The sequence below is a fragment of the Haliotis rufescens genome, unplaced genomic scaffold (genome assembly GCF_023055435.1).
Source record: "Haliotis rufescens isolate VD_foot unplaced genomic scaffold, xgHalRufe1.0.p SCAF_3, whole genome shotgun sequence".
In the NCBI taxonomy this organism is placed as follows: Eukaryota; Metazoa; Mollusca; class Gastropoda; order Lepetellida; family Haliotidae; genus Haliotis; species Haliotis rufescens.
This window is the reverse complement of record NW_025964001.1, coordinates 3,149,957-3,174,354: the sequence shown is the minus strand read 5'-3', so window position 1 is coordinate 3,174,354 and position 24,398 is coordinate 3,149,957. Positions and strand designations below refer to the sequence as shown.

Below are 24,398 nucleotides of genomic sequence, written 5' to 3'. Positions count from 1 at the left end.
TTCCAGACAAGTACGACTCGGTGGAGAAGGAGTTGATCGGGGAGTTAGAGTCCCCATGTTTGTGATGTGTCCTCCATGTTATGACAGTTGTTATTTCTTGCTGGTCGTGTGTTCCAGACAAGTACGACTCGGTGGAGAAGGAGTTGATCGGGGAGTTAGAGTCCCCATGTTTGTGATGTGTCCTCCATGTTATGACAGTTGTTATTTCTTGCTGGTCGTGTGTTCCAGACAAGTACGACTCGGTGGAGAAGGAGTTGATCGGGGAGTTAGAGTCCCCATGTTTGTGATGTGTCCTCCATGTTATGACAGTTGTTATTTCTTGCTGGTCGTGTGTTCCAGACAAGTACGACTCGGTGGAGAAGGAGTTGATCGGGGAGTTAGAGTCCCCATGTTTGTGATGTGTCCTCCATGTTATGACAGTTGTTATTTCTTGCTGGTCGTGTGTTCCAGACAAGTACGACTCGGTGGAGAAGGAGTTGATCGGGGAGTTAGAGTCCCCATGTTTGTGATGTGTCCTCCATGTTATGACAGTTGTTATTTCTTGCTGGTCGTGTGTTCCAGACAAGTACGACTCGGTGGAGAAGGAGTTGATCGGGGAGTTAGAGTCCCCCTGTTTGTGATGTGTGCTCCATGTTATGACAGTCGTTATCTCTGCTGGTTGTGTGTTCCAGACAAGTACGACTCGGTGGAGAAGGAGTTGATCGGGGAGTTTAAGCTGGCCCACCGGGATGGCGACCAGCGCAAGATGAAGAGAATAGCCAGCGTCCTGCAGAACTTTAAGGTTCGTCTGCCTTCGTTACCACTGTGTATCAGTTTAGGGGCCTGAGTGGGATGTTACACGTTTGATGTTGTTGAGTAATGAACATCTCCATTGTATTGTGGATAGAGCGTCTGCTCAGGGAACATAGGTTAGATCCATTGCCGCCTCATACCAAAATATGTTAAAAGATGGTACTTTTTGTTTCCCTGCCTGGCGCTCTGCATTAGGGGGCTAAAAAAAGGACTGGTCAGCTTGGAGGCAGTATACTGTGTGTGAGTGGGGTATTCATGTTAAACATGGTATCTCAGTGGGCTAGTTCAGTGAAGCAGACGCTTTACTCATACACATCGCTATAATCTTGAATGTGACGTCATACCCAATACACCTCAGGTGTTAATTAAGCAACTCTCTCCCTGAACCACATGGCTTGAACATGTTTAACGCATCATGGTTTGAAGCAGACGCCCATTTTTGACAGCATACCAACACCAGGAACACACTTTCTTATGCTTAAGATAACAGGGTTTGCATGTGGAGTTTGTTAGTATGAAACTTGAAAATCATCTGTTTATCATTCCTTTGTCTCTTTTGTGTGTGATGCATTTGATGAAATGTTTCACTTACCGTATTTGCTTTATTTGAAGAGATGTGTTTGTTGTTTTACAGTCCTACGGTATCTGCATCGACACATTTATCACCGAGAGTCAGAAGGTAAGTCTGTCTATTCATGCTGATATCATTGCCAGCGTATTGGACGTGCGCTAAACCAACCTATTCATATGGTTATCAAATATGTTTTCATAAAACTGGATTATGAATATGGACTTTTGTTATCGTGATTAATCATGTTAATGATATCACTTTTCTTTTGATCTTTTGGTTTGAATTTGTTCAATGTGCAATGTATCTACATCACTCACAATTTGAAACCAGCCATGTTCACTGATCATGCAAGGACTCAAATAAATTTCAGTCATTACATAATTACTGTTCTTTATGAAAAGATTTTGTTTAAAATGGAAAAAGTGAAGCTGATACAAACAACATGGATAATAAAAGCTTTACCTGATGGGCCACAGTTGGTAGCTGTACGAGATAGTAGACAGTATGAGGACATATCATTACTAGCTGATTGACTTTTTGTCAATCCTATTTGTAATAACTATCTCTCTTGACAATGATCAACCAAATCGCAATCAACCAAATCGCCAAGCATGACAACCCGTTCCATTAAGCCCCTCCTTCTACAAACACAGGGGTAGCCTAGTGGTTAGAGCGTTCGCTCGTCACGCCGAAGACCCGGGTTCGATTCCCGACAAGGGTACAATGTGTGAAGCCCATTTCTAGTGTCCCCCACCCTGATATTGCTGGAATATTGCTAAAAGCGGCGTAAAACCATACTTACTCACTCACTCACAATTCTAACAATTACAAACTGGAATCTCCACCCTTTTGACATGTTTGGGTACCATGTCTGCCATTGTGTGCTGTTTGTCAAGATGTGATGAGAGGCCGCGACTGAACATGGTGCACTGTTTCAGCATTCCTTCCTGAAGGAGAACGTGTTCGACGACGTCCTGCCGCTGTGTCAGCGGACCAGTCAACTCATCAACCACGTCTTCTCCAACCCGGAGATGGTCATGGGGAAGTTCGTGCAGAGCATCTTCCAGGGCATCCTGCAGGTGGGGTCGCTTTTCTTCAAGTCTTTGTCGAAATTTATGTGGATAATACTACCTGTTTTGGTAATTTAATTGGAATATACTATCAGTTAGTAATTTAAGTGGATAATACTCTCCCAGTTAGTAATTTAAGAGGATAATTCTACCCCTGTTGGTAATTTAAGAGGATAATTCTACCCCAGGTGGTAATTTAAGAGGATAATTCTACCTCAGGTGGTAATTTAAGAGGATAACTCTACCCCTGTTGGTAATTTAAGAGGATAATTCTACCCCTGTTGGTAATTTAAGAGGATAATTCTACCTCTGTTGGTAATTTAAGAGGATAATTCTACCCCAGGTGGTAATTTAAGAGGATAAATCTACCCCTGTTGGTAAATTATGAGGATAATTCTACCCCTGTTGTTAATTTTAAGAGAATAATTCTATCCCTGTTGGTAATTTTAGAGGATAATTCTACCTCTGTTGGTAATTTAAGAGGATAATTCTACCCCAGGTGGTAATTTAAGAGGATAATTCTACCCCTGTTGGTAAATTATGAGGATAATTCTACCCCTGTTGTTAATTTTAAGAGAATAATTCTATCCCTGTTGGTAATTTAAGAGGAAAATTCTACCCCAGGTGGTAATTTAAGAGGATAATTCTACCCCTGTTGGTAATTTAAGAGGATAATTCTACCCCAGGTGGTAATTTAAGAGGATAATTCTACCCCTGTTGGTAATTTAAGAGGATAATTCTACCCCAGGTGGTAATTTAAGAGGATAATTCTACTCCTGTTGGTAATTTAAGTGGATATCTAACAGATATTTGAAGTGCTACACAGGTTCTTGGTGTTGTAAATGAAGGGGATTCGGGGATATACTGACACACTTGGTGTTTCCTGCAGATTCACATATCCAAGAGGTTGGGAGACCGATCAGACCAAGAACAGTACCTCAAGAATCTCAACGATCTGTTTGTCCGGTAAGTCTTTACACTTCCTGGTGCTCTCCGATGTGTGAGGTACAGAAACTTGGCGTTAAGGAATGTTAGTTAGTTTCTCTATCTTTAATTACCATATTCGACGTAATAAGTGCCCCTTTCTAATAAGTGCCAACGGTGATATTTGCTAATATATTGGCTAGTGAACAATCCCAATTAGCACCCCTTCGGATTGATCAATGTTCACAAGACTTATTTATTTACGTATGATACGCACTCGTGTGTTATATGCAACCTTAATTATGGGCACTTAAATTTTGAAAATATATCTGTTGTGCATGAACATTTCAGAATGTCAGCATAAACCATGAAATTTATCTTTTAACCGAAATAATATTCTAATAAGAGCCCCCTATTTCTAATTTTGAGGCATGGACATTGTATTAGGTATGTTCACAGCACCACATCTTTTGCTTGGTTCATACATGCTTGAAATATGCTCTGTCTGTCTGTCTGTCTGTCTGTGTGTCTGTCTGTCTGTGTGTCTGTCTGTCTTGTTCGAGAATCGTGGGCATCTGACATTGTCCCATCTGTTGCAGGACAAAGGAGCTGACGACTGAGCTGTCCGTCTTCAAGCTGGGCAACGACAGCTCCTTCCTCACCAAGCTGCTTAAGGGAATCTTCCAACAGCACCTCACAGCCTACATAGAGTAAGTGTGTTCATAGTCATACAGCTGTCACATCTCTAAGGGGGGCACAGGTGCCTCAGCCATTCTAAGGTGCCTCAATTCACTGTGCAGAGTGCATCCCTACAGTCTGGGGTTCGAATCCTGGTTCGCCCCGATTATGTTTCTAAGTTTGTCAGCACTGTACATACGTGTTTCACCATAGTGGTAACCGTCTAAGACCTGCATCACTTCAGGCTTTCCTCTCACATTAAGTTGACACGCCGTGATATGATTGGAATACTGTTCAAAGTGGTCATAAAACAAAATTTGTTACTCGTCACTCACTCATTAATCTATGTTTAAATAGTTACTATTGCATGAGTTACTATCATCTTAGCATTACTACTGCTGTAAGTCTATGCTAAAGTATGGGAGTTATGATTGTCTTAGTGCTACGACTATTGTAAGTTTGTCCTAAAGTATGGTAGGTTTGATCGTCTTAGCGCTACGACTCTTATGTCTATGTTAATGTATGGGAGTTCCGATTGTCTTAGCGCTACGACTATCATTAGTCTGTCCTAAAGTATGGTAGGTTTGATCATCTTAGCGCTACGACTGTCATGTCTATGTTAATGTATGGGAGTTATGATTGTCTAAGCGCCAGTTCTGATCATCTTAGTGCTACAATCCCTTTATGGAATGGGCTATCTTTTAGCATACACTTTGAAATGCTCATACAACAACGATTGCTTTGTGAAACTGGGCCCAGAGCTATTACATGCTGAAATATCAATACACATCTTATGACATTAGAAATCTGGCGATCACACATCACCTGGCATGTGTATATACGCCGGCAGGGAATAAGGAACCATATGACAGTGTTTGAAATCTTAGTTATCTTCTTCACGGATGCAGTGACGTGTTGTTGTTGTTGTTGCAGTGCGGAGACCAAGTACCTGCATGAGCGGTGTTCAGTGCTGCTGCTGCGCTACTACGAGATGAGGGACCACCAGAAGAAGCAGATCCAGTCGGGCGGGTCGGTGGAATTATTTCTTAATCTTCTTGTGACCCGTGAAGATCCGGGGTAGAATAGGTCTTCAGCAACCCATGCTTGCCGTAAAAAGCGACTATGCTTGTCGTAAGAGGCGACTAACGGGATCGGGTAGTCAGGCTCGCTGGCTTGGCTGATGCATGTCACCGTAACCCAATTGCGTAGATTGATGCTCATGATGTCATCACTGGATTGTCTGGTCCAGACTTGATTATTTACAGACCACTGTCATATAGCTGGAATATTGGTGACTGGAGTGTTAAACAACAAACAAATCTTAGTTCTCGCTACCGCTATACAAATATCTGAGGACATCCCATTAGGGGTCATGTCAGAACAACCTTTCATCCGACCAATCAGATCGTCGCTTACAACGTCATGGAAGTGACAGTAATGTGACCCGTAATGGGATGTCCTCAGATCTTTGTTTAGCGGCAGCGAGAACTAAGATCTGATTTTGATGAGATTGCATCTGACCCTGATTCTGTTTTCCTACTTTCTTCTGTCCATCCTCATTTTGTCAAGTATGGTCTGGTCAGTTATTGCTTCCCCACTGACAGTTTTACTCAGTGTATTCCCTCGTGTACACATTCTTCAAGACTTCAGTATCCCAGGAATCCAGAAAATTCCATTCCTTCGGAATCAGACACTATTGTTTTTAATTTGGTAATGAGTTCCGTGATGAAATGATATTTAATCTACTTTGGTCCTTTTATTGTAATAAGAAATGTATTGCTTATTAGCCACTGTACCTTTAGATTGAATGCTGCGGGGAAAGTGAATAATTTTGTGTTTACGGGATTTTCATTGCTGACAGAACAAAGACAAAAGTAGAAAGGTGCAGTCACGTGACTTGGTTTTGGGGTACTGTGACGTAGCTTACTAGGCATGTGCAGAAGTGTAAATAATTGGTATATACAAAAGTAGGAATGAGGAAATAGAAAATGACTCTAAATAGTATTTGAAATGGCATGAGTATATTTGTTGGTGGACAAACTAACATACAACTTTTCATGTATTTATGGAATTTTTTTGTTTTCAGAATTCACGACTTACGCCGAGATATTCAAGCCAAGCTGGGCACAGTGACAAAGGCGAACATCAACATTGGTCCGGCCATCGAGAACTACGGCGGCGAAACCTTCCTGTCCCAGGAGGTGTCAATCAACATCCTTCAGGAGACGAAACTGGCATTTAAACGATGTCATGTGGTAAGTTGTATCCCCTGATGTGTTGACATGTTTCTACTGTTTACAGATATACAGAGGGGGCGCGGGTGGTCCAGTTGTCTAAGCCACTGCAAATCGCCATCCAGAGTTGCGTCCCTTTGGCTCGCCAGAATCCTATAATTCTAATTATGTTTCTAGGTTTCTCAGCACCATACATGTGCTCATGGGTTTCACCAAAGTGGTAAACTTCTTTCCCCCCATATTTAGCTGACACACCGTGATAGAACTGTTATACTGTTAAAAGTGGGGTTAAATCCAACTCTGCTTACAGATAGAGCTGGGGGCCCAGTCGTCTAAGGCGCCGCAATTCGCTGTGCAGAGTTGCATCCCTTGGGCACGCCAGAAACCTATGATTGTGGGTTTGAATCCCGGTTCGCCCCAATTGTGTTTCTAGGTTTGTCAGCACCATACCCAGGCTCGTAGCTTTCACCAAAGTGGTAAACATCTGAGACCTGCATCACTTCGGGCTTTCCTCCCACATTAAGCTGACACGCTGTCATATAACTGGAATACTGTTAAAAGCGGCGTTAAACCCAACCCACTCACTCACTCATTACAGATAGAACATTCTGACATGACCCGTGATGGTACTTCCTCAGACCCTTGTTTAACGGTGGCGAGAACTAAGATCGGATTTTAATGAGATTTCTCATTGTATCAGAATATATCACAATGATTGGTATTTCTGGACATATAACAAATAAGTGTACACTGATCTGTTGTATCAAAATGCACAAACACACATAATATGCAGATAGATTGAAATTTAGGGAACACATGATAGCTTCATAATAATGATAATACTCGTGCTTCAAAAGTACTGTTTGTGTCTATAAGCTATTGATTCATGGCAACGTTTGAAGATGTTTGCAGCATCAGTAGTCTAGACTGGTGCTGGCACTTGTAGCTGAGTGGTGTGAGATATCAGTAGACAGGAGCCCAGTCAGGTCAAATACAAGGCTTCAGACAGTTGTAGCTAGACATTAGACCTACCGTATTCGACGTAATAAGCGCCCCGCTCTATTAAGCACCCATGGCGATATTTGCTGATATATTGGCTAGTGAACAATCCCAATTAGCACCCCTTCCGATTGATCTATGTACACAAGATTTATTTATTCACGTATAATACACACTCGTGTGTTATATGCACCCTTAATTATGGGCAATTATATTCTGGAAAAATATATCTGTCGTACATAAACATTTCAAGCTGTCACTATAAACCACGAAATTTATCTTTCAACTCTGTTTTTTTCACCAACATAATATTCTAATAAGAGCCCCCTATTTCTAATTTTGAGAGCGCCCTGTGCGCTTATTACGTCGAGACGGTATTCCCATAATACCTGACCTCCAGATTGTTGTCTAAATACCGACTTGAATCTAATCCTTGTACATTCTCACCAGCCCAATTTCTCTGACACAGACAATTACATCTTGAGCAGAGATAGGGATGATTGCTGTGGAGGCAATTATGTACAATCATTGTACTTCCTTTCAGTTATCATATGACGTGCCGAGCCATGCAGTGAAGATATTTGAAGTGCTGGTCCAGTACCTCGTCACAGAACACATCGACTACGCTGTAGAGCTGGGTCTCCAAGGTGAGTATACCTTGTGACAGACATTTTTCAAGTATTTTCATGTTTTGATCAAGGTACTCATGTGATCTGATACAAACTAAGACATGTTTTATCACAAAAAAGATCTTTATTATCGATCAGATCATCTTGACTGGGTGCTGCCATTTTGTTTGAAGTAAATGCAAGTGATATGAGCGTAGAATCTCATTGGTCAATAGGAGGGAGATAGAAGGGACGTAACTCGTAATAGCCACTGGTGGCTACAATCAAGTCGAGAAATTCCAGCCTAGTTCGGCAAGGGTGAAACTGGACTTCTATAGTCAGTTAACTCCCTTGCCTCGGGGAAATGGAATATTTTTGTAGCTTTGTAGATATCTCCTCACAATTTATTCTAAAACTTGTAATGAGACATCTTGTATGTGTCTAGTCTCCTTATATAAACATTGAAATATTTCCTTCTCAAATTGCCAGCCTATGAGCTAAAAACTGGTTTTGAGCAAAATGAAGCCAAAAAAATCAAACAAATTCTGTTTATACCTAATACCTTTCCTAAGAATGAAGGAGTAGGTGGCTGCATGCTCCAAGGAGATGCTGCAGGCAGAAGATATGCAGCTGCATACAGACAGGTGATGATGTCTGATGTCACAGATGACTAATTTCCTGTTTTATGTTGTACAGCTATACCGCTGCCGGACCCGAAGACGGAGCCTGAGATCTACTTCTTTGACGTCATCAACCAGGCCAACACTCTCTTCCACCTGTTTGAGAAACAGTTCATGGATGGCCTCGTGCCTCTCGTCCTGTAAGTGGGTCGCCATGGTAGCAGAAATATAAGTTTCTCTAATGTCTCTGAAATATGTGTTCTATATTTGTATAAATTCATGTTTTAGTCTGTTTTCAGTCGTACAATTGGGTATCTCATATCTCTAGTCGCTCGTTAAAAGGAAGCCAGAGGCTGGAATGTAAACAATAAACTTGTTTCCGTCCGGTTGCGCACGCACCTCCCGATGACATGCCACAAATCTCTCAGCGCGCCTCTGAGCTGGTCGCTCGAGAAGGACTTTCGCGATATTCTACTAGTACTTATCGTGTGTCTACAGTTGTTGTTCTAATAAAGAAATCAGTTGATAAAGACCCGCCTCAGTCAACTTATGTTTTCGACAAGACACGTGACCGTTCGCCTGCTGATGATACTTCCCGCACGACTGATCTTCGTCAATCGGTTGATCGAGAGCGTCACTCAGCCACCCCTGTTACGACGGGACCGGGTGGTGACGAGGACCACGGGGGGACTACGGTCCCCAGTCGGTCCGTCTCTCGTCCTACCAACGACGATAGGAACGTCGTGCGGGTCTACAGTGAACACAGATCCCTCTCTAGAAGTCGTTCCCGTTCACGGGACGACAGGTCGAGGGCCTCGTCGAGAGACAGTAAACGACACGAGGACGTTCGTCGCCTTCGTGGACGTCGTGAGTTCGTTTCGGACGATAACTACGATGGGGATCATAGTACTTCTACAGTTAGAGATCGTAGCCCTCGCCCCCACGGGGACGTGCGACGCTCTCGAAGGGAGTTTTTTGGAGATCAGCGTCGTAGAGCCGATGACCGATCGACACCCTCGTCTCACTTTCCTATCGACCCGACTTTGATAGCCCAGATCACGGCGGCGGTACTTGCCTCGACGGCGTCGACCAAGAAGGATTCGACTACGTCGGAGGTCCATAGACCATCGACCAGTACACCAGTTCCTTCATCTACGCCTCCACAATCGACGTCGACGATGGATTGTGACGACAGCCCTCCTAGGCCTCCCACAGACATTGAGTTGTTTGCTTGGCTATCTTACTTTCTGCCTGAGTTATCAAATGATGTCGACAAACCGACGCGTCCTGGCTTTACGGTCGGTGCTACGCCACAGTCTCTTCAGTTTTCACCTCCCGATGTCTTCAGAGCCATGGCTCACGATATGGACCAGAACTTTGCCTCTGCTCTACCGGGACAGAGTTTCAACCAGCCGCCTGGTCGATCTAGTTACCCGATTTATGGCATGCCGTTTTCGTCACCCATGAGTAGGGACTTGGATTGGGGGCTACTCTTCAAGACACCAGCGCCCTCCAAGATTCTCGTAGAAGACAGGCATTTGGAATCCATGGACACTGCTGTTCGTCACCAGCTACAACCGCTTGCTATGCTGTCGACGGCGATCGAGGCCCTCTCAGTGTACTTTGAGGAGAAAGACCCCCTCGACGAGGACGGCAGGACGGTGCCATCAATCCTCACCTGTATGCAACGGTGGATCTCGGACGTCCTCGCCCAATCTCGATATGTATCGGGCCAGATTACTACGGCACGTCGTCATGGTTACATCGCCTGCACTGGCCTACCTGATCGTCATGGCAGGACACTCTTACGGGCCCCGTGGTCATCGCAACAGTTGTTTGACGGTCGTACCAACGACGTTCTGGACAAGTACTCCAAGGAAGCCGAGCGTGACATCATTTCGGCTTCACACAACATGTCCAGGCGGCCACCGGTTTCGAACGCCCCACGACGCCGTTATAGAAACGAGCATGTGCAACAGGCCTTTCGTAGGGACACGCCTGGACAGCCGTCCCACGAGAGAGATGCGGACAGAAAAGGTCGCCAGGTCTCCTTTTCCACGTATCAGAAGGGGGACAGAGCCAGCGGGGGCAGAAGTGAGGATCCTTAGACATGGGCGTACGGGGGGGCCTAGAATGTGATAGTCGACGCCCTGTCGAGACCATCGAGGCCGTCTCCCACGGAGTGGATGATCCACCCGACAGTTTTTCATCTGCTGACAGATTGACTCTGGTTGCCTCAAGTAGATCTCCTCGCTGGTTACAATAAAAACTGTTGGTGAATGTACGCATTCTTCTGGTTTTTTGTTGTATGCAGTACTTCGGCTGTTTTATTATGGTTATTCGGTGTATGCATCGTCTTCCCATACTTTAAAGTACGGCTCGTATTTTTTAGTTACCTTGTATACTGCGAGTTGCTCTGTAACTAAATTATGCGCCGACCACACTTCGATCGCAATTCAACTGACGTGTGCAGTTGTCTTGTCGCATCGATAATTAGTTGTGTGTCGAAGAGCATTAACCATGCTAGTTTTCGTTACCTTGCCTACGGCGAGTCGTTCTGTAACTACATTATAAGCCGACCACACTTCGATCGCAATTCAACTGACGTGTGCAGTTGTCCTGTCGCATCGATACTTACTTGTGGGTCGAAGAGCATTATACATGCTGTTCTAGTTACCTTGTATACTGCGAGTTGCTCTGTAACTAAACTATACGTCGACTGCTTCGATCGCAGTTCAACTGACGCTTGCAGTTGTCCTGTCGCATCGATAATTAGTAGTGTGTCGAAGAGCATTAAACATGCTGTTTTAGTTACCTTGGATACGACGAGTCGTTCTGTAACTACATTATAAGCCGACCACACTTCGATCGCAATTCAACTGACGTGTGCAGTTGTCCTGTTGCATCGATACTTACTTGTGGGTCGAAGAGCATTAAACATGCTGTTCTAGTTACCTTGTATACTGCGAGTCGTTCTGTAACTACATTATAAGCCGTCCACACTTCCATTGCAATTCAACTGTCGTGTGCAGTTGCCTTGTCGCATCGATACTTACTTGTGGGTCGAAGAGCATTTAAGATGCTGTTTAGTTACCTTGTATACTGCGAGTTGCTCTGTAACTAAACAATACGTCGACCGCTTCGATCGCAGTTCAACTGACGCGTGCAGTTGTCCTGTCGCATCGATAATTAGTAGTGTGTCGAAGAGCATTAAACATGCTGTTTTAGTTACCTTGCCTACGACGAGTCGTTCTGTAACTACATTATAAGCCGACCACGTTTCGATCGCACCTCAACTGACGTGTGCAGTTGTCCTGTCGCATCGATACTTACTTGTGGGTCGAAGAGCATTAAACATGCAGGTTTAGTTACCTTGGATACGACGAGTCGTTCTGTAACTACATTATAAGCCGACCACGTTTCGATCGCACCTCAACTGACGTGTGCAGTTGCCTTGTCGCATCGATACTTACTTGTGGGTCGAAGAGCATTAAAGATGCTGTTTAGTTACCTTGTATACTGCGAGTTGCTCTGTAACTAAACTATACGTCGACCACTTCGATCGCCAATCAACTGACGCGTGCAGTTGTCCTGTCGCATCGATAATTAGTAGTGTGTCGAAGAGCATTAAACATGCTGTTTTAGATACCTTGCCTACGACGAGTCGTTCTGTAACTACATTATAAGCCGACCACGTTTCGATCGCACCTCAACTGACGTGTGCAGTTGTCCTGTCGCATCGATACTTACTTGTGGGTCGAAGAGCATTAAACATGCAGTTTTAGTTACCTTGGATACGACGAGTCGTTCTGAAACTAAATTATATGCCGTCCACACTTCGATTGCAATTCAACTGTCGTGTGCAGTTGCCTTGTCGCATCGATACTTACTTGTGGGTCGAAGAGCATTAAAGATGCTGTTTAGTTACCTTGTATACTGCGAGTTGCTCTGTAACTAAACTATACGTCGACCACTTCGATCGCCGATCAACTGACGCGTGCAGTTGTCCTGTCGCATCGATAATTAGTAGTGTGTCGAAGAGCATTAAACATGCTGTTTTAGTTACCTTGCCTACGACGAGTCGTTCTGTAACTACATTATAAGCCGACCACGTTTCGATCGCACCTCAACTGACGTGTGCAGTTGTCCTGTCGCATCGATACCTACTTGTGGGTCGAAGAGCATTAAACATGCAGTTTTAGTTACCTTGGATACGACGAGTCGTTCTGAAACTAAATTATATGCCGTCCACACTTCGATTGCAATTCAACTGTCGTGTGCAGTTGCCTTGTCGCATCGATACTTACTTGTGGGTCGAAGAGCATTAAAGATGCTGTTTAGTTACCTTGTATACTGCGAGTTGCTCTGTAACTAAACTATACGTCGACCACTTCGATCGCCGTTCAACTGACGCGTGCAGTTGTCCTGTCGCATCGATAATTAGTTGTGTGTCGATGAGCATTACCCATGCTGTGCGTTCGTGATAAACAATTTGTCTCGTCCGTGCATCTGGTCGAATGTTCTATTGTCACTACGGGGGTGAGGAACTTGGTACATTCGACGTGCAAGAGGTCACTTCCGGATTACTTTCCAGACCCTCCTTCCAGTGTTCCGTCGAATTCTACCCAATTGTACGACTGAAAACAGACTAAAACATGGGTTTTTCAGATTAAAAACGATGTTTTATTGGTCTGTTTTCAGTCGTACGTTCCCACCCAGCCATCCCCACTGGGAAGTAATCCAGTCCAGTCCTGCTTGATGGCTTATTCTTCGAGATTTGAGGCATGTCATCGGGAGGTGCGTGCGCAACCGGACGGAAACAAGTTTATTGTTTACATTCCAGCCTCTGGCTTCCTTTTAACGAGCGACTAGAGGTATGAGATACCCAATTGTACGACTGAAAACAGACCAATAAAACATCGTTTTTAATCTGAAAAACCCATTTTATACTGGTTTCTTGTTTTAGATCGTCACCAAAGCATGCTTTGTGTTTGAAGAGGAAACGTGAACTCCGAGAAAACCTTGAGAACAAGATCGGCACGGGTCTAGACCGGTGAGTCAATACGCTACAGCCAGGACAGTCAAATCTGTTCCTTAACTATGCCATGACAGGAGGTGTCCTCATGATGGACATAGAGACCTATAGAGACCTATAGAAGCAAAGGTGTATAGTGCATTGTGTTACATCGCTGAGAAAATATACAAGTCTGTTTGAAATGATTCAGGTTTTATCAGTAATGTTAGAAGAAAGTAATGAGCTTCCACTTCTTGCTTTCCTTCAGACCAAGAGACCAGTGGGGAACATATCCATTTAGTAACAAGAGGCATATAATGTTTGTTGAACGTTTTTCACTTTCTGAATTCTTGATCCTAACATTAAGGCTGTAGACATTGTTCCTGGGTCACTTCCCTGATCATAATATCCCTATGGCACGTCACAGATGGCCGCACTACTTTTTAGTCTTTAAGGTTGCAGGCTTGACCAATCTTTCCTAGGGATCTGACTGAGAAGTAATTGTGTACATTTTCCAACCGAGTAGTTTTTTGGACATGATATTTATATTTCAGGTCTTTGAATACCATTATTGGCTGGACGAGGTACATATTAGCCACAGAACAGAAGAAGTCAGATTTTAAGCCAGAAGAGGACTGTCAGCTGCAGATGTTGTCCGGGGTAAGTCTTGATGTCATTTACAGATGTTTTCCGGGGTAAGTCTTGATGTCATTTACAGATGTTGTCCGGGGTAAAGTCTTGATGTCATTTACAGATGTTGTCCGGGGTAAAGTCTTGATGTCATCTACAGATGTTGTCCGGGGTAAGTCTTGATGTCATTTACAGATGTTGTGTGTGTAGGAAGGTTATGTTGTGGGTAATAAACACTGATGTTTTGCAGGCTTGTGGGAAGGTTGTGAAGTTCATGAAGATTCAGGGCCAGGCCATACAGTCCAGCCTGGACGGGAAGAACGTGGAGGTTGTGCTGGTCGACCTGGGCAAGAGGTTTCACCGGGTCATCTACGAGCACATCGTCCAGTTTCAGTACAATGAGATGGGTGAGTCGATAGTCTGTAGTCTGGAGGGGGAGATATGTTTCAGTACAATGAGATGGGTGAGTCTGTAGTCTTGAGGGGGAGATATGTTTCAGTACAATGAGATGGGTGAGTCGATAGTCTGTAGTCTGGAGGGGGAGATATGTTTCAGTACAATGAGATGGGTGAGTCGATAGTCTGTAGTCTGGAGGGGGAGATATGTTTCAGTACAATGAGATGGGTGAGTCGATAGTCTGTAGTCTGGAGGGGGAGATACGTTTCAGTACGATGAGATGGGTGAGTATATAGTCTGTAGTCTGGAGGGGGAGATATGCTGTCAGGCCAGTGACTCTTCTACAAACTCTATCTCAACTATGGTCCTCTAAGGGAGACGGGACTGACAAGGAGCTTAATCCTTGGCAAACAATGAGTACTTGAGCATGAGGTTCTACCTGTTCCAGTGAGAGGGAGTGAGTACACAACGGTTCACCTGAAAATCAGTTTGTACCGAACAAAATTGTGAAATCATTAAAATCCGTGAAATGACCACACAGAGTCAGGTTTACCACAGTTTTAGGATTCCATTCAGGAAGGCAGTACAATGGGTCAAATAAGTGGTAGCAGCAATACGTAACAGGCCCTGTAATTAATGTATGTAAGCTCATGTTTGTTCTCAATTTTGTAACTGTCAAATGTCTTGAAACAGGCCTGTCTGTTCTTGAATCTGGAATAGTGTTGGAAGCAGCTAGGAATTCAATGTTTACAACTAGATGTCCATCCATACTTTGCAAGTAGATAACATGGAACCAGGTCCCAATATGACTCGATTCGCCATTGTTTTGCTCTCATAGGGATAGCCAGCCATCTAGAAACTGTCCCATCCCCAAACTTCTCGAATGATCAAGCCTGTCATGTTCATGTTTATACAAAGATGGGTGACTCTGAATTACTTCTTGCCATTGACCACTTTTGAAATCTGGCCTCTCCAGCACTTGATATTTTATGAGCACTTCAATCATTTGGTGCCTCTGACAATCACTGCAAATAATTTGACAACAGTCTCAACTGCCACTAATGGTTTGGTTTGTTGTTTTACGCCGCACTCAGCAATATTCCAGCTATATGACGGCAGTCTGTAAAAATAATCAAGTCTGGACCAGACAATCCAGTGATTGATATCATGAGCATCGATCCACGCAATTGGGATCGATGACATGCATCAACCAAGCCAGCGAGCCTGACCACCCGATCCCGTTGGGTGCCTTTTACGACAAGCATAGACACCTTTTACAGCAAGCATGGGTTGCTGAAGGCCTATTCTACCCCGGATATGTACGGGTCACTGCCACTAATGTCACTTAGACATGACCATATACAACTCACAGAAAGAGAGGAATGCCTAACAGTAAAATGTCAACCATGATATACTACTCACAGAATGTGAGGAATGCCTAACAGTAAGATGTCAACCATGATATACTACTCACAGAATGTGAGGAATGCCTAACAGTAAGATGTCAACCATGATATACTTCTCACAGAATGTGAGGAATGCCTAACAGTAAGATGTCAACCATGATATACTACTCACAGAATGTGAGGAATGCCTAACAGTAAGATGTCAACCATGATATACTACTCACAGAATGTGAGGAATGCCTAACAATAAGATGTCAACCATGATATACCGCTCACAGAATTTGAGGAATGCCTAACAATTGGATGTCAACCATGATATACCACTCACAGAATTTGAGGAATGCCCAACAGTAAGATGTCAACCATGATATACCGCTCACAGAATTTGAGGAATGCCCAACAGTAAGATGTCAACCATGATATACCGCTCACAGAAAGTGAGGGATGCTTAACAATAAGATGTCAGCTGTGATATACCACTCACAGAAAGTGATGGAATGCTTAGCAAAAACATGTCAGCCATGATATAACACTCACAGAAAGAGAAGGAATGCTTAGCAATAAGATGTCAGCTGTGATATACCACTCACAGAAAGAGAAGGAATGCTTAGCAATAAGATGTCAGCCATGATATACAACTCACAGAATGTGAGGAATGCCTAACAATAAGATGTCAACCATGATATACCGCTCACAGAATTTGAGGAATGCCTAACAGTAAGATGTCAACCATGATATACCGCTCACAGAAAGTGAGGAATGCCTAACAATAAGATGTCAACCATGATATACCGCTCACAGAATTTGAGGAATGCCCAACAGTAAGATGTCAACCATGATATACCGCTCACAGAAAGTGAGGATATGCCTAACAACAAGATGTCAACCATGATATACCGCTCACAGAAAGTGAGGGATGCTTAACAATAAGATGTCAGCTGTGATATACCACTCACAGAAAGTGATGGAATGCTTAGCAAAAACATGTCAGCCATGATATACCACTCACAGAAAGAGAAGGAATGCTTAACATTAAGATGTCAGCCATGATATACCGCTCACAGAAAGTGAGGGATGCTTAACAATAAGATGTCAGCCATGATATACCACTCACAGAAAGAGAAGGAATGCTTAGCAAAAAGATGTCAGCTGTGATATACCGCTCACAGAAAGTGAGGGGATGCTTAGCAATAAGATGTCAGCCATGATATACCACTCACAAAAAGTGAGGGAATGCTTAACAATGAGATGTCAGCTGTGATATACCACTCACAGAAAGTGAAGGAATGCATAGAAAGATGTCAGCCATGATATACCACTCACAGAAAGTGAGGGATGCTTAACAATAAGATGTCAGCCATGATATACTACTCACAGAAAGTGAGGGATGCTTAACAATGAGATGTCAGCTGTGATAACCGCTCACAGAAAGTGAGGGATGCTTAAGAATAAGATGTCAGCCATGATATACCACTCACAGAATGTGAGGGAATGCTTAGCAATAAGATGTCAGCCATGATATACCACTCACAGAAAGTGAGGGAATGCTTAACAATGAGATGTCAGCTGTGATATACCACTCACAGAAAGTGAGGGATGCATAACCATGAGATCTCAGCCATGATATACTACTCACAGAAAGAGAAGGAATGCTAGGCAATAAGATGTCAGCTGTGATAAACCACTCACAGAAAGTGAGGGAGTGCTTAACAATAAGATGTCAGCCATGATATACCACTCACAGAAAGAGAGGGAGTGCTTAACAATAAGATGTCAGTCATGATATACCACTCACAGAAAGAGAGGAATGCTTAACACTAAGATGTCAGCCATGATATACCACTCACAGAAAGAGAGGGAGTGCTAAGCAATAAGATGTCAGCCATGATATACCACTCACAGAAAGTGAGGGAATGCTAAGCAATAAGATGTCAGCCATGATATACCACTCACAGAAAGTGAGGGAGTGCTAAGCAATAAGATGTCAGCCATGATATACATCCTCTGTTTGAATCCCAGGCAACATTTCATTTACATAACCAGCAAATGTCAAACGTGTTGTTACAGGTTACTGTCATAAGTATTTCAGATGAATTAGCATAGTGTAATGTTTAAGAAATGCACATTTCCCTTGGTTCCTATGGAGATCACATGCTATTTGAGGGATGACTGAAGTGGAGATTGGGTGGACACAATGGGTGAAGTGGCTGATTGTTTGTTATTGTACCCCAACAGTGGGGATCGGTGCTCATGCTGTCATCCACTGGTTTGCCTAGCACAGAGTGGCATGGGTAGCCTAGAGGGGCAAGAGTGGCCAACTCATCTAAGGCACTGCAATTTGCTGTGCAAAGTTGAAAAAAAACATGTAGACACTCCCAACCCATTCACTCACCCATCCACTCACTCACTCACACATTAACTCACTCACCCATCAACTCACTTACCCAGCCACTCACTCACTCACCCATCCACTCACTCACACATTAACTCACTCACCCATCAACTCACTTACCCAGCCACTCACTCACTCACTCACCCATCCACTCACTCATTCACACATTAACTCACTCACCCATCAACTCACTCACCCAGCCACTCGCTCACTCACCAATCCACTCAATTGCCCACATACTCACTACCCACTCACTCACTCAAGGAAGGTGTTAATTTCAACTTTGTCCACCCACCCTGACAATGTGGATCATTGTTCACAAATATCAATGACTGGATTGTCTGGTCCAGACTCGGTTCTATCCGAGTGGAATATTGATGAATATGGAATTTTTGTTTTTAAAAATTTCATCTTACTGATGCAGTGACAAAAATGTAACTCACTTTTACACTCATGAACCTGATACAAAACAATACAAAACAATGATAACATTCGATACAGCTCTTGGGTTATGTTTAATTCACTGCTCTGGAAGTACAAAAATAATACAATGTATTTCAATCTGAGAGTTTTTCCATCTTATTTAAATTATTTTTATTTTTCCTCATCATTACTTCCACAGTGAGAATGATAAAGGAGCAGAGACTGTCAGAATGTTGGAACATAAACAAAGAAAATATTATCGAGACATTTTATCGAAAAGAGAAATTGATAATGCAAATCCCAAATGGTTACTTATTCCATGGTGATCATTTATCATTTTATCAGAAGTTTACCAGCAAGTTTCATACAATGCAATGCACATCACTTGCTTGCCCTGTGTACAAATGTCATGTCACCGAGCTGTGAGCACTTCAATCATTCCCGTACAGCTTTTTGTGTTTTTTAAATGAAATACATACAATTACCATGAATTTAAATAACTATTATTGATTTTTTATATTTTGAGCAAGATTTTACCGGTATTATTATGATGATTATAAACACTGCACCAGCTTTTTCCTGTGATCACAACATGTAAAAGTGACAGTTTGATTGATTTGGAGTATTCCATTTGCACTCGCGCAGCAGTTAATTGCTGGAAAATAGAAAATGATTGAGTCCTTAGTTCCTTGCAGTGTTATGGCCAAGTCCTCCTATAAATTGTCTGCATGAAGATACAGGGGTAATTAATCAGCATTACCTCCCTTTGAGGAAGTGACACAGATAGGATTAATGAATGAAACGGCATGAGTGTCCCCCAATGATTTGTAATTTGATTGAGAACTCAAGTGCTTGTCTTGTTCACCTTAAGAAATTGAGAAAGAGAAGCCCAAAGAGCTACCATTACTTTTCACAGCTGACAATGGAATGATTGGCAGATGAGCTTGTTGACAATATATTGTTATTGTTTAACCAGGAAGGGGTCAGTAGTTTAGAAGTGACTGTTTGCCTATTACTGACACACTTAAATAATCATAGAGAGGCCATTGTGTTGTCCTTCATTATGTGCTGATTTGTAAAGAAGTGCCATGTCAGTGATCTGTGATGTGTTGGTTGCAGGTGCCATGTTTGTGATCTGTGATGTGTTGGTTGCAGGTGCCATGTCAGTGATCTGTGATGTGTTGGTTGCAGGTGCCATGCTGGTGATCTGTGATGTGTTGGTTGCAGGTGCCATGTTGGTGATCTGTGATGTGTTGGTTGCAGGTGCCATGTTGGTGATCTGTGATGTGTTGGTTGCAGGTGCCATGTTGGTGATCTGTGATGTGTTGGTTGCAGGTGCCATGTCAGTGATCTGTGATGTGTTGGTTGCAGGTGCCATGCTGGTGATCTGTGATGTGTTGGTTGCAGGTGCCATGTCAGTGATCTGTGATGTGTTGGTTGCAGGTGACATGTCAGTGATCTGTGATGTGTTGGTTGCAGGTGCCATGCTGGTGATCTGTGATGTGTTGGTTGCAGGTGCCATGCTGGTGATCTGTGATGTGTTGGTTGCAGGTGACATGCTGGTGATCTGTGATGTGTTGGTTGCAGGTGCCATGTTGGTGATCTGTGATGTGTTGGTTGCAGGTGCCATGCTGGTGATCTGTGATGTGTTGGTTGCAGGTGCCATGTTGGTGATCTGTGATGTGTTGGTTGCAGGTGCCATGTTGGTGATCTGTGATGTGTTGGTTGCAGGTGCCATGCTCGTGATCTGTGATGTGTTGGTTGCAGGTGACATGTCAGTGATCTGTGATGTGTTGGTTGGAGGTGACATGTCAGTGATCTGTGATGTGTTGGTTGGAGGTGCCATGTCAGTAATCTGTGATGTGTTGGTTGCAGGTGCCATGCTGGTGATCTGTGATGTGTTGGTTGCAGGTGCCATGCTGGTGATCTGTGATGTGTTGGTTGCAGGTGCCATGTCAGTGATCTGTGATGTGTTGGTTGCAGGTGCCATGTCAGTGATCTGTGATGTGTTGGTTGCAGGTGCCATGTTGGTGATCTGTGATGTGTTGGTTGCAGGTGCCATGTCAGTGATCTGTGATGTGTTGGTTGCAGGTGCCATGTCAGTGATCTGTGATGTGTTGGTTGCAGGTGCCATGCTCGTGATCTGTGATGTGTTGGTTGGAGGTGCCATGTCAGTGATCTGTGATGTGTTGGTTGCAGGTGCCATGTTGGTGATCTCTGATGTGTTGGTTGCAGGTGCCATGTTGGTGATCTGTGATGTGTTGGTTGCAGGTGCCATGCTGGTGATCTGTGACATCAATGAGTACAGGAAGTGTGTGAAGGAGGAGTTTAAGATCCCCATGGTAACGCAGCTGTTTGAGAAGCTCCATGCACTATGTAATCTCCTAGTAGTGGTGCCGGAGAACCTCAAGGTCGTCCGGGATGACGAGCAGCTGGTGAGTTCACTTCACCCTTGTGACGACTGATTCTGTTGAAATGCATCATTTATGAAGCTGAATCTTTTATGTGTACATCCTATTGTGGATGTGTAGTTTCTGAGTGTTAATGTTTGTTTGTTGTTTAATGCAGCACTCAGCATTATCGTAGCTATATGACAGCGGTCTGTAAATAATCGAGTCTGGACCAGACAATCCAGTGATTGACATCATGAGCATTGATCCACGCAATCGGAATACGATGACATGCATCAGTCCAGTCAGTGAGCCTGACCACCCGATCACGTTAGTCGCCTCTTACGGCATGATTGATTTGTATTCCACAAAGAACAACTCGATTATTTTATTAGGATGTGTTATGGTTTCTTAAAACAGCGAGTTGACAACAAGGACACATACGAAAGAATAACACCACATTTTGTCGTGTTTTGTCCAAACACAACATGTGCTGTCACCAACATTCCTAGCTACAGCAGTTATCTCCCTTCTCTCTCCAGGCAATGATGGAAGAGTCAGTGGTGCTGCAGTTTGTGCAGCTTCGTGCAGACTTCAAGACAGCCCGCCTCGCCAACAAGTTGAAGGAACTGAAATGAGCTTGCTTCTCCTACATTCCGGAACACTGCAACATGAGGATGCTTGCCTTGCTTCAGCTTCTCCCACAGCCAACCAGACATCATACAGGCCACAAAATGCATTACACACATACCATTGTATACCCTATATACTACTCAGAAGAAAGAAGGATCACCCGATCATTCATATATGAAAGAATGTCCTTAATGTCTTTTGAGTAGTATATATCACAGTTGCGTTTTGCTGTGTCAGTGTTATTTGTTTGTTTGTTGTTTAACACCACACTCAGCAGTATTCCAGCTATATGACGGTGGTCTGTAAATTAGCAAATCTGGACCAGACCAGTGCTTGATATCATGAGCATCGATGCATGCAATTGGGATACAATGACATGCATGAACGGAGTCAGCGAGCCTGACCACCTGATCCCGTTAGTCGCCTCTTACTGTGTCAGTATCTGCTATAATAAACCATTTATTAGATTGTCATTCCAAAAATATTTTTTTGACTTATCCTGCATTACTGGATCACACACAGTTCGTCTCTGTCAAAAGACAGCAGTAAATGCAATACAGTGTAATGCAGGATAAGTATACAAATGTAAAAAATATTGCGATTTTACTCATTTCCCCAGGTGGAAATATTTGTCTCCATTTTGTTTTCCCTGAAACTGATGGTGGAAGGGATGGTGAAAGGGAGGACAATGTCCTCATTCCTTTAGTGTGACTCTAGGGTCCCTATGTTGCTGACCATGCCGTATACAACAGAAAGGGGCTATGTTAGAGGGCTTGTTTTGCTAGGGGTGACTGGTAAGGCTGGGACGTAAAATGATGTGGGTTAAGATAAGATGTGCATCTTGATACAGACACAATGACAGATAATGTAAGTTAAACAAAACCATTTTGGGTTCAGAGGCTGCGTGTTTTTATATATTTAACAAATAAAATGCAATACAGAGCTGTATCCAAACTTGATGTATTCTCATACATCGGTGTATTGGTGAATGTCCGATCCAAGTACGATCCACCATCCAGGTGGCATGAAGGCAAAACAAATTAATTGGTTGTTTATTTATTTATATTGGATGTAATTTTGACAATGTGCATCTACTTGTACAATGTACTTGTCTACGTATCTGCCAAAATAGATGTAGGTCCTTGATATACTCTACACTGAGGCTCAAACACACAAAACCTAAGTAGGTGTTATCTAATCATCACTTTTCCATCATTTGGTGAAATATAAAAATTCTCAAGAGAAATAAGGAAATTCTATCAGTCCGGAGTCCTGAACACGTCGTCCTGAACACGTCGGCCTCTGTGGCCTCAGTTACAGAAAATGATCGGAAGGCAAATAATTAATTTGTTGTGGCCTTAATCTAGAACTGATCAAAAGAGTTATATGATGATCAAAAGTACAATGTTCACTTTAACTATCCAACAGATGTGTCCGAGAATGATGTGAAGAAGTTTGTTGTGAAGAAAGAGTGCATGGGATAGGTTAATATCTGTTAGGGGCAATATAATGAGGGGATGTTTTTCAGAAAAAATTGTCTATTATCCCTAGCCTTGGAAATATGAAGTGTTATACCTCTGACCTTCAGAATACATTCTGTGTGTGATTAAGGTATAATGTAATACCAAATGTGTATTTAACTAAGGTTATCATCTTCGCGTGACAAGGGAGTTAACTGACTATAAAAATCCAGTTTCCGCCCTTTGCTGAAATAGGCTGGAATTTCTGGGCTCTATTGTAGCTCCACCAGTGGCTATTATGAGTTATGTCCCTTCTATATCTCTCCTATTGACCATTCTGATTCCACCTCTCATATCACTTGCATTTGCTTCAAACAAAATGGCAGAGCCCAGTCAAGTCAATAGGATTGATAATCAAGATCTAAATTGTAATAAAACGGGGCTTATCTGGAGAAGTGCATCAAATCACATAAGCACCTTGATTACAAACATATTAAGATCTGGACAATATCTGTCAACGCCCAGTTGACGGTACACATGCTCACCAAGTCCCGCAATTGACCTAAATCTGCACAGCAGACGTCATGTGTTTATCAACCGGATGTTGATTGCGTTACACAGCCAAAATATATCTCCATGATTCCAGCCTGGTTCGGCAAGGGTGGAAACTGGACTTTTATATCTGTTAACTCCTTTGCCTCTGAAGACGAAGGTTAATGAATGCCCTTCAGAATTCATTACATGTTAGATTGAGGTACAACTTATCTGTAATATGTATTAGGTTATGGTTTAAGGAATAAGACTTTCTGTTTTGTTATGTTTTAGTTTACTATTAATGATATTTGTTTTTGTTTAATTATTTTAAGATGTAAGATTAGAAGCAATACTAATTCCTTTTCTTTCCATTTGACTGATCTATCATTTTCAGTTTGAAACCAAATAAAGTGTTGATTATCTTTTAGTTGAATGTTACAGAAATGGCTGCTTTTCTTCAAAACATTTTGTCTGCATTATATGTGGATGGGCTTTGTGCAATCACACGTTGCTGTTAGTCACTATAAGTAACACTGAACACAGTTTCACAAGATGTGTTATATATGTTATGAATATAATTTGTAAATAATGTAATAAATATCAATACACTTGCATTTTGTACAA

At 42.9% G+C, this 24,398-nt stretch overlaps 1 protein-coding gene across 1 annotated transcript in view; it reads left to right on the top strand.

Moving 5' to 3' along the window:
• The window catches only part of LOC124131896 (exocyst complex component 5-like), a 33,647-nt gene extending 9,249 nt beyond the window's left edge, over window positions 1–24,398 (top strand). Inside the window, exons 6-19 of the mRNA XM_046495415.2 lie at window positions 672–781; window positions 1,427–1,471; window positions 2,302–2,442; window positions 3,323–3,399; window positions 3,957–4,067; window positions 4,969–5,064; window positions 6,122–6,290; window positions 7,813–7,915; window positions 8,573–8,696; window positions 13,463–13,549; window positions 14,065–14,170; window positions 14,391–14,547; window positions 21,029–21,192; window positions 21,690–24,398. Of these exons, the coding sequence (XP_046351371.1) occupies window positions 672–781; window positions 1,427–1,471; window positions 2,302–2,442; window positions 3,323–3,399; window positions 3,957–4,067; window positions 4,969–5,064; window positions 6,122–6,290; window positions 7,813–7,915; window positions 8,573–8,696; window positions 13,463–13,549; window positions 14,065–14,170; window positions 14,391–14,547; window positions 21,029–21,192; window positions 21,690–21,785 (1,586 nt within the window). The 3' untranslated portion in view covers window positions 21,786–24,398. The remainder of the gene's footprint in view (window positions 1–671; window positions 782–1,426; window positions 1,472–2,301; window positions 2,443–3,322; window positions 3,400–3,956; window positions 4,068–4,968; window positions 5,065–6,121; window positions 6,291–7,812; window positions 7,916–8,572; window positions 8,697–13,462; window positions 13,550–14,064; window positions 14,171–14,390; window positions 14,548–21,028; window positions 21,193–21,689) is intronic.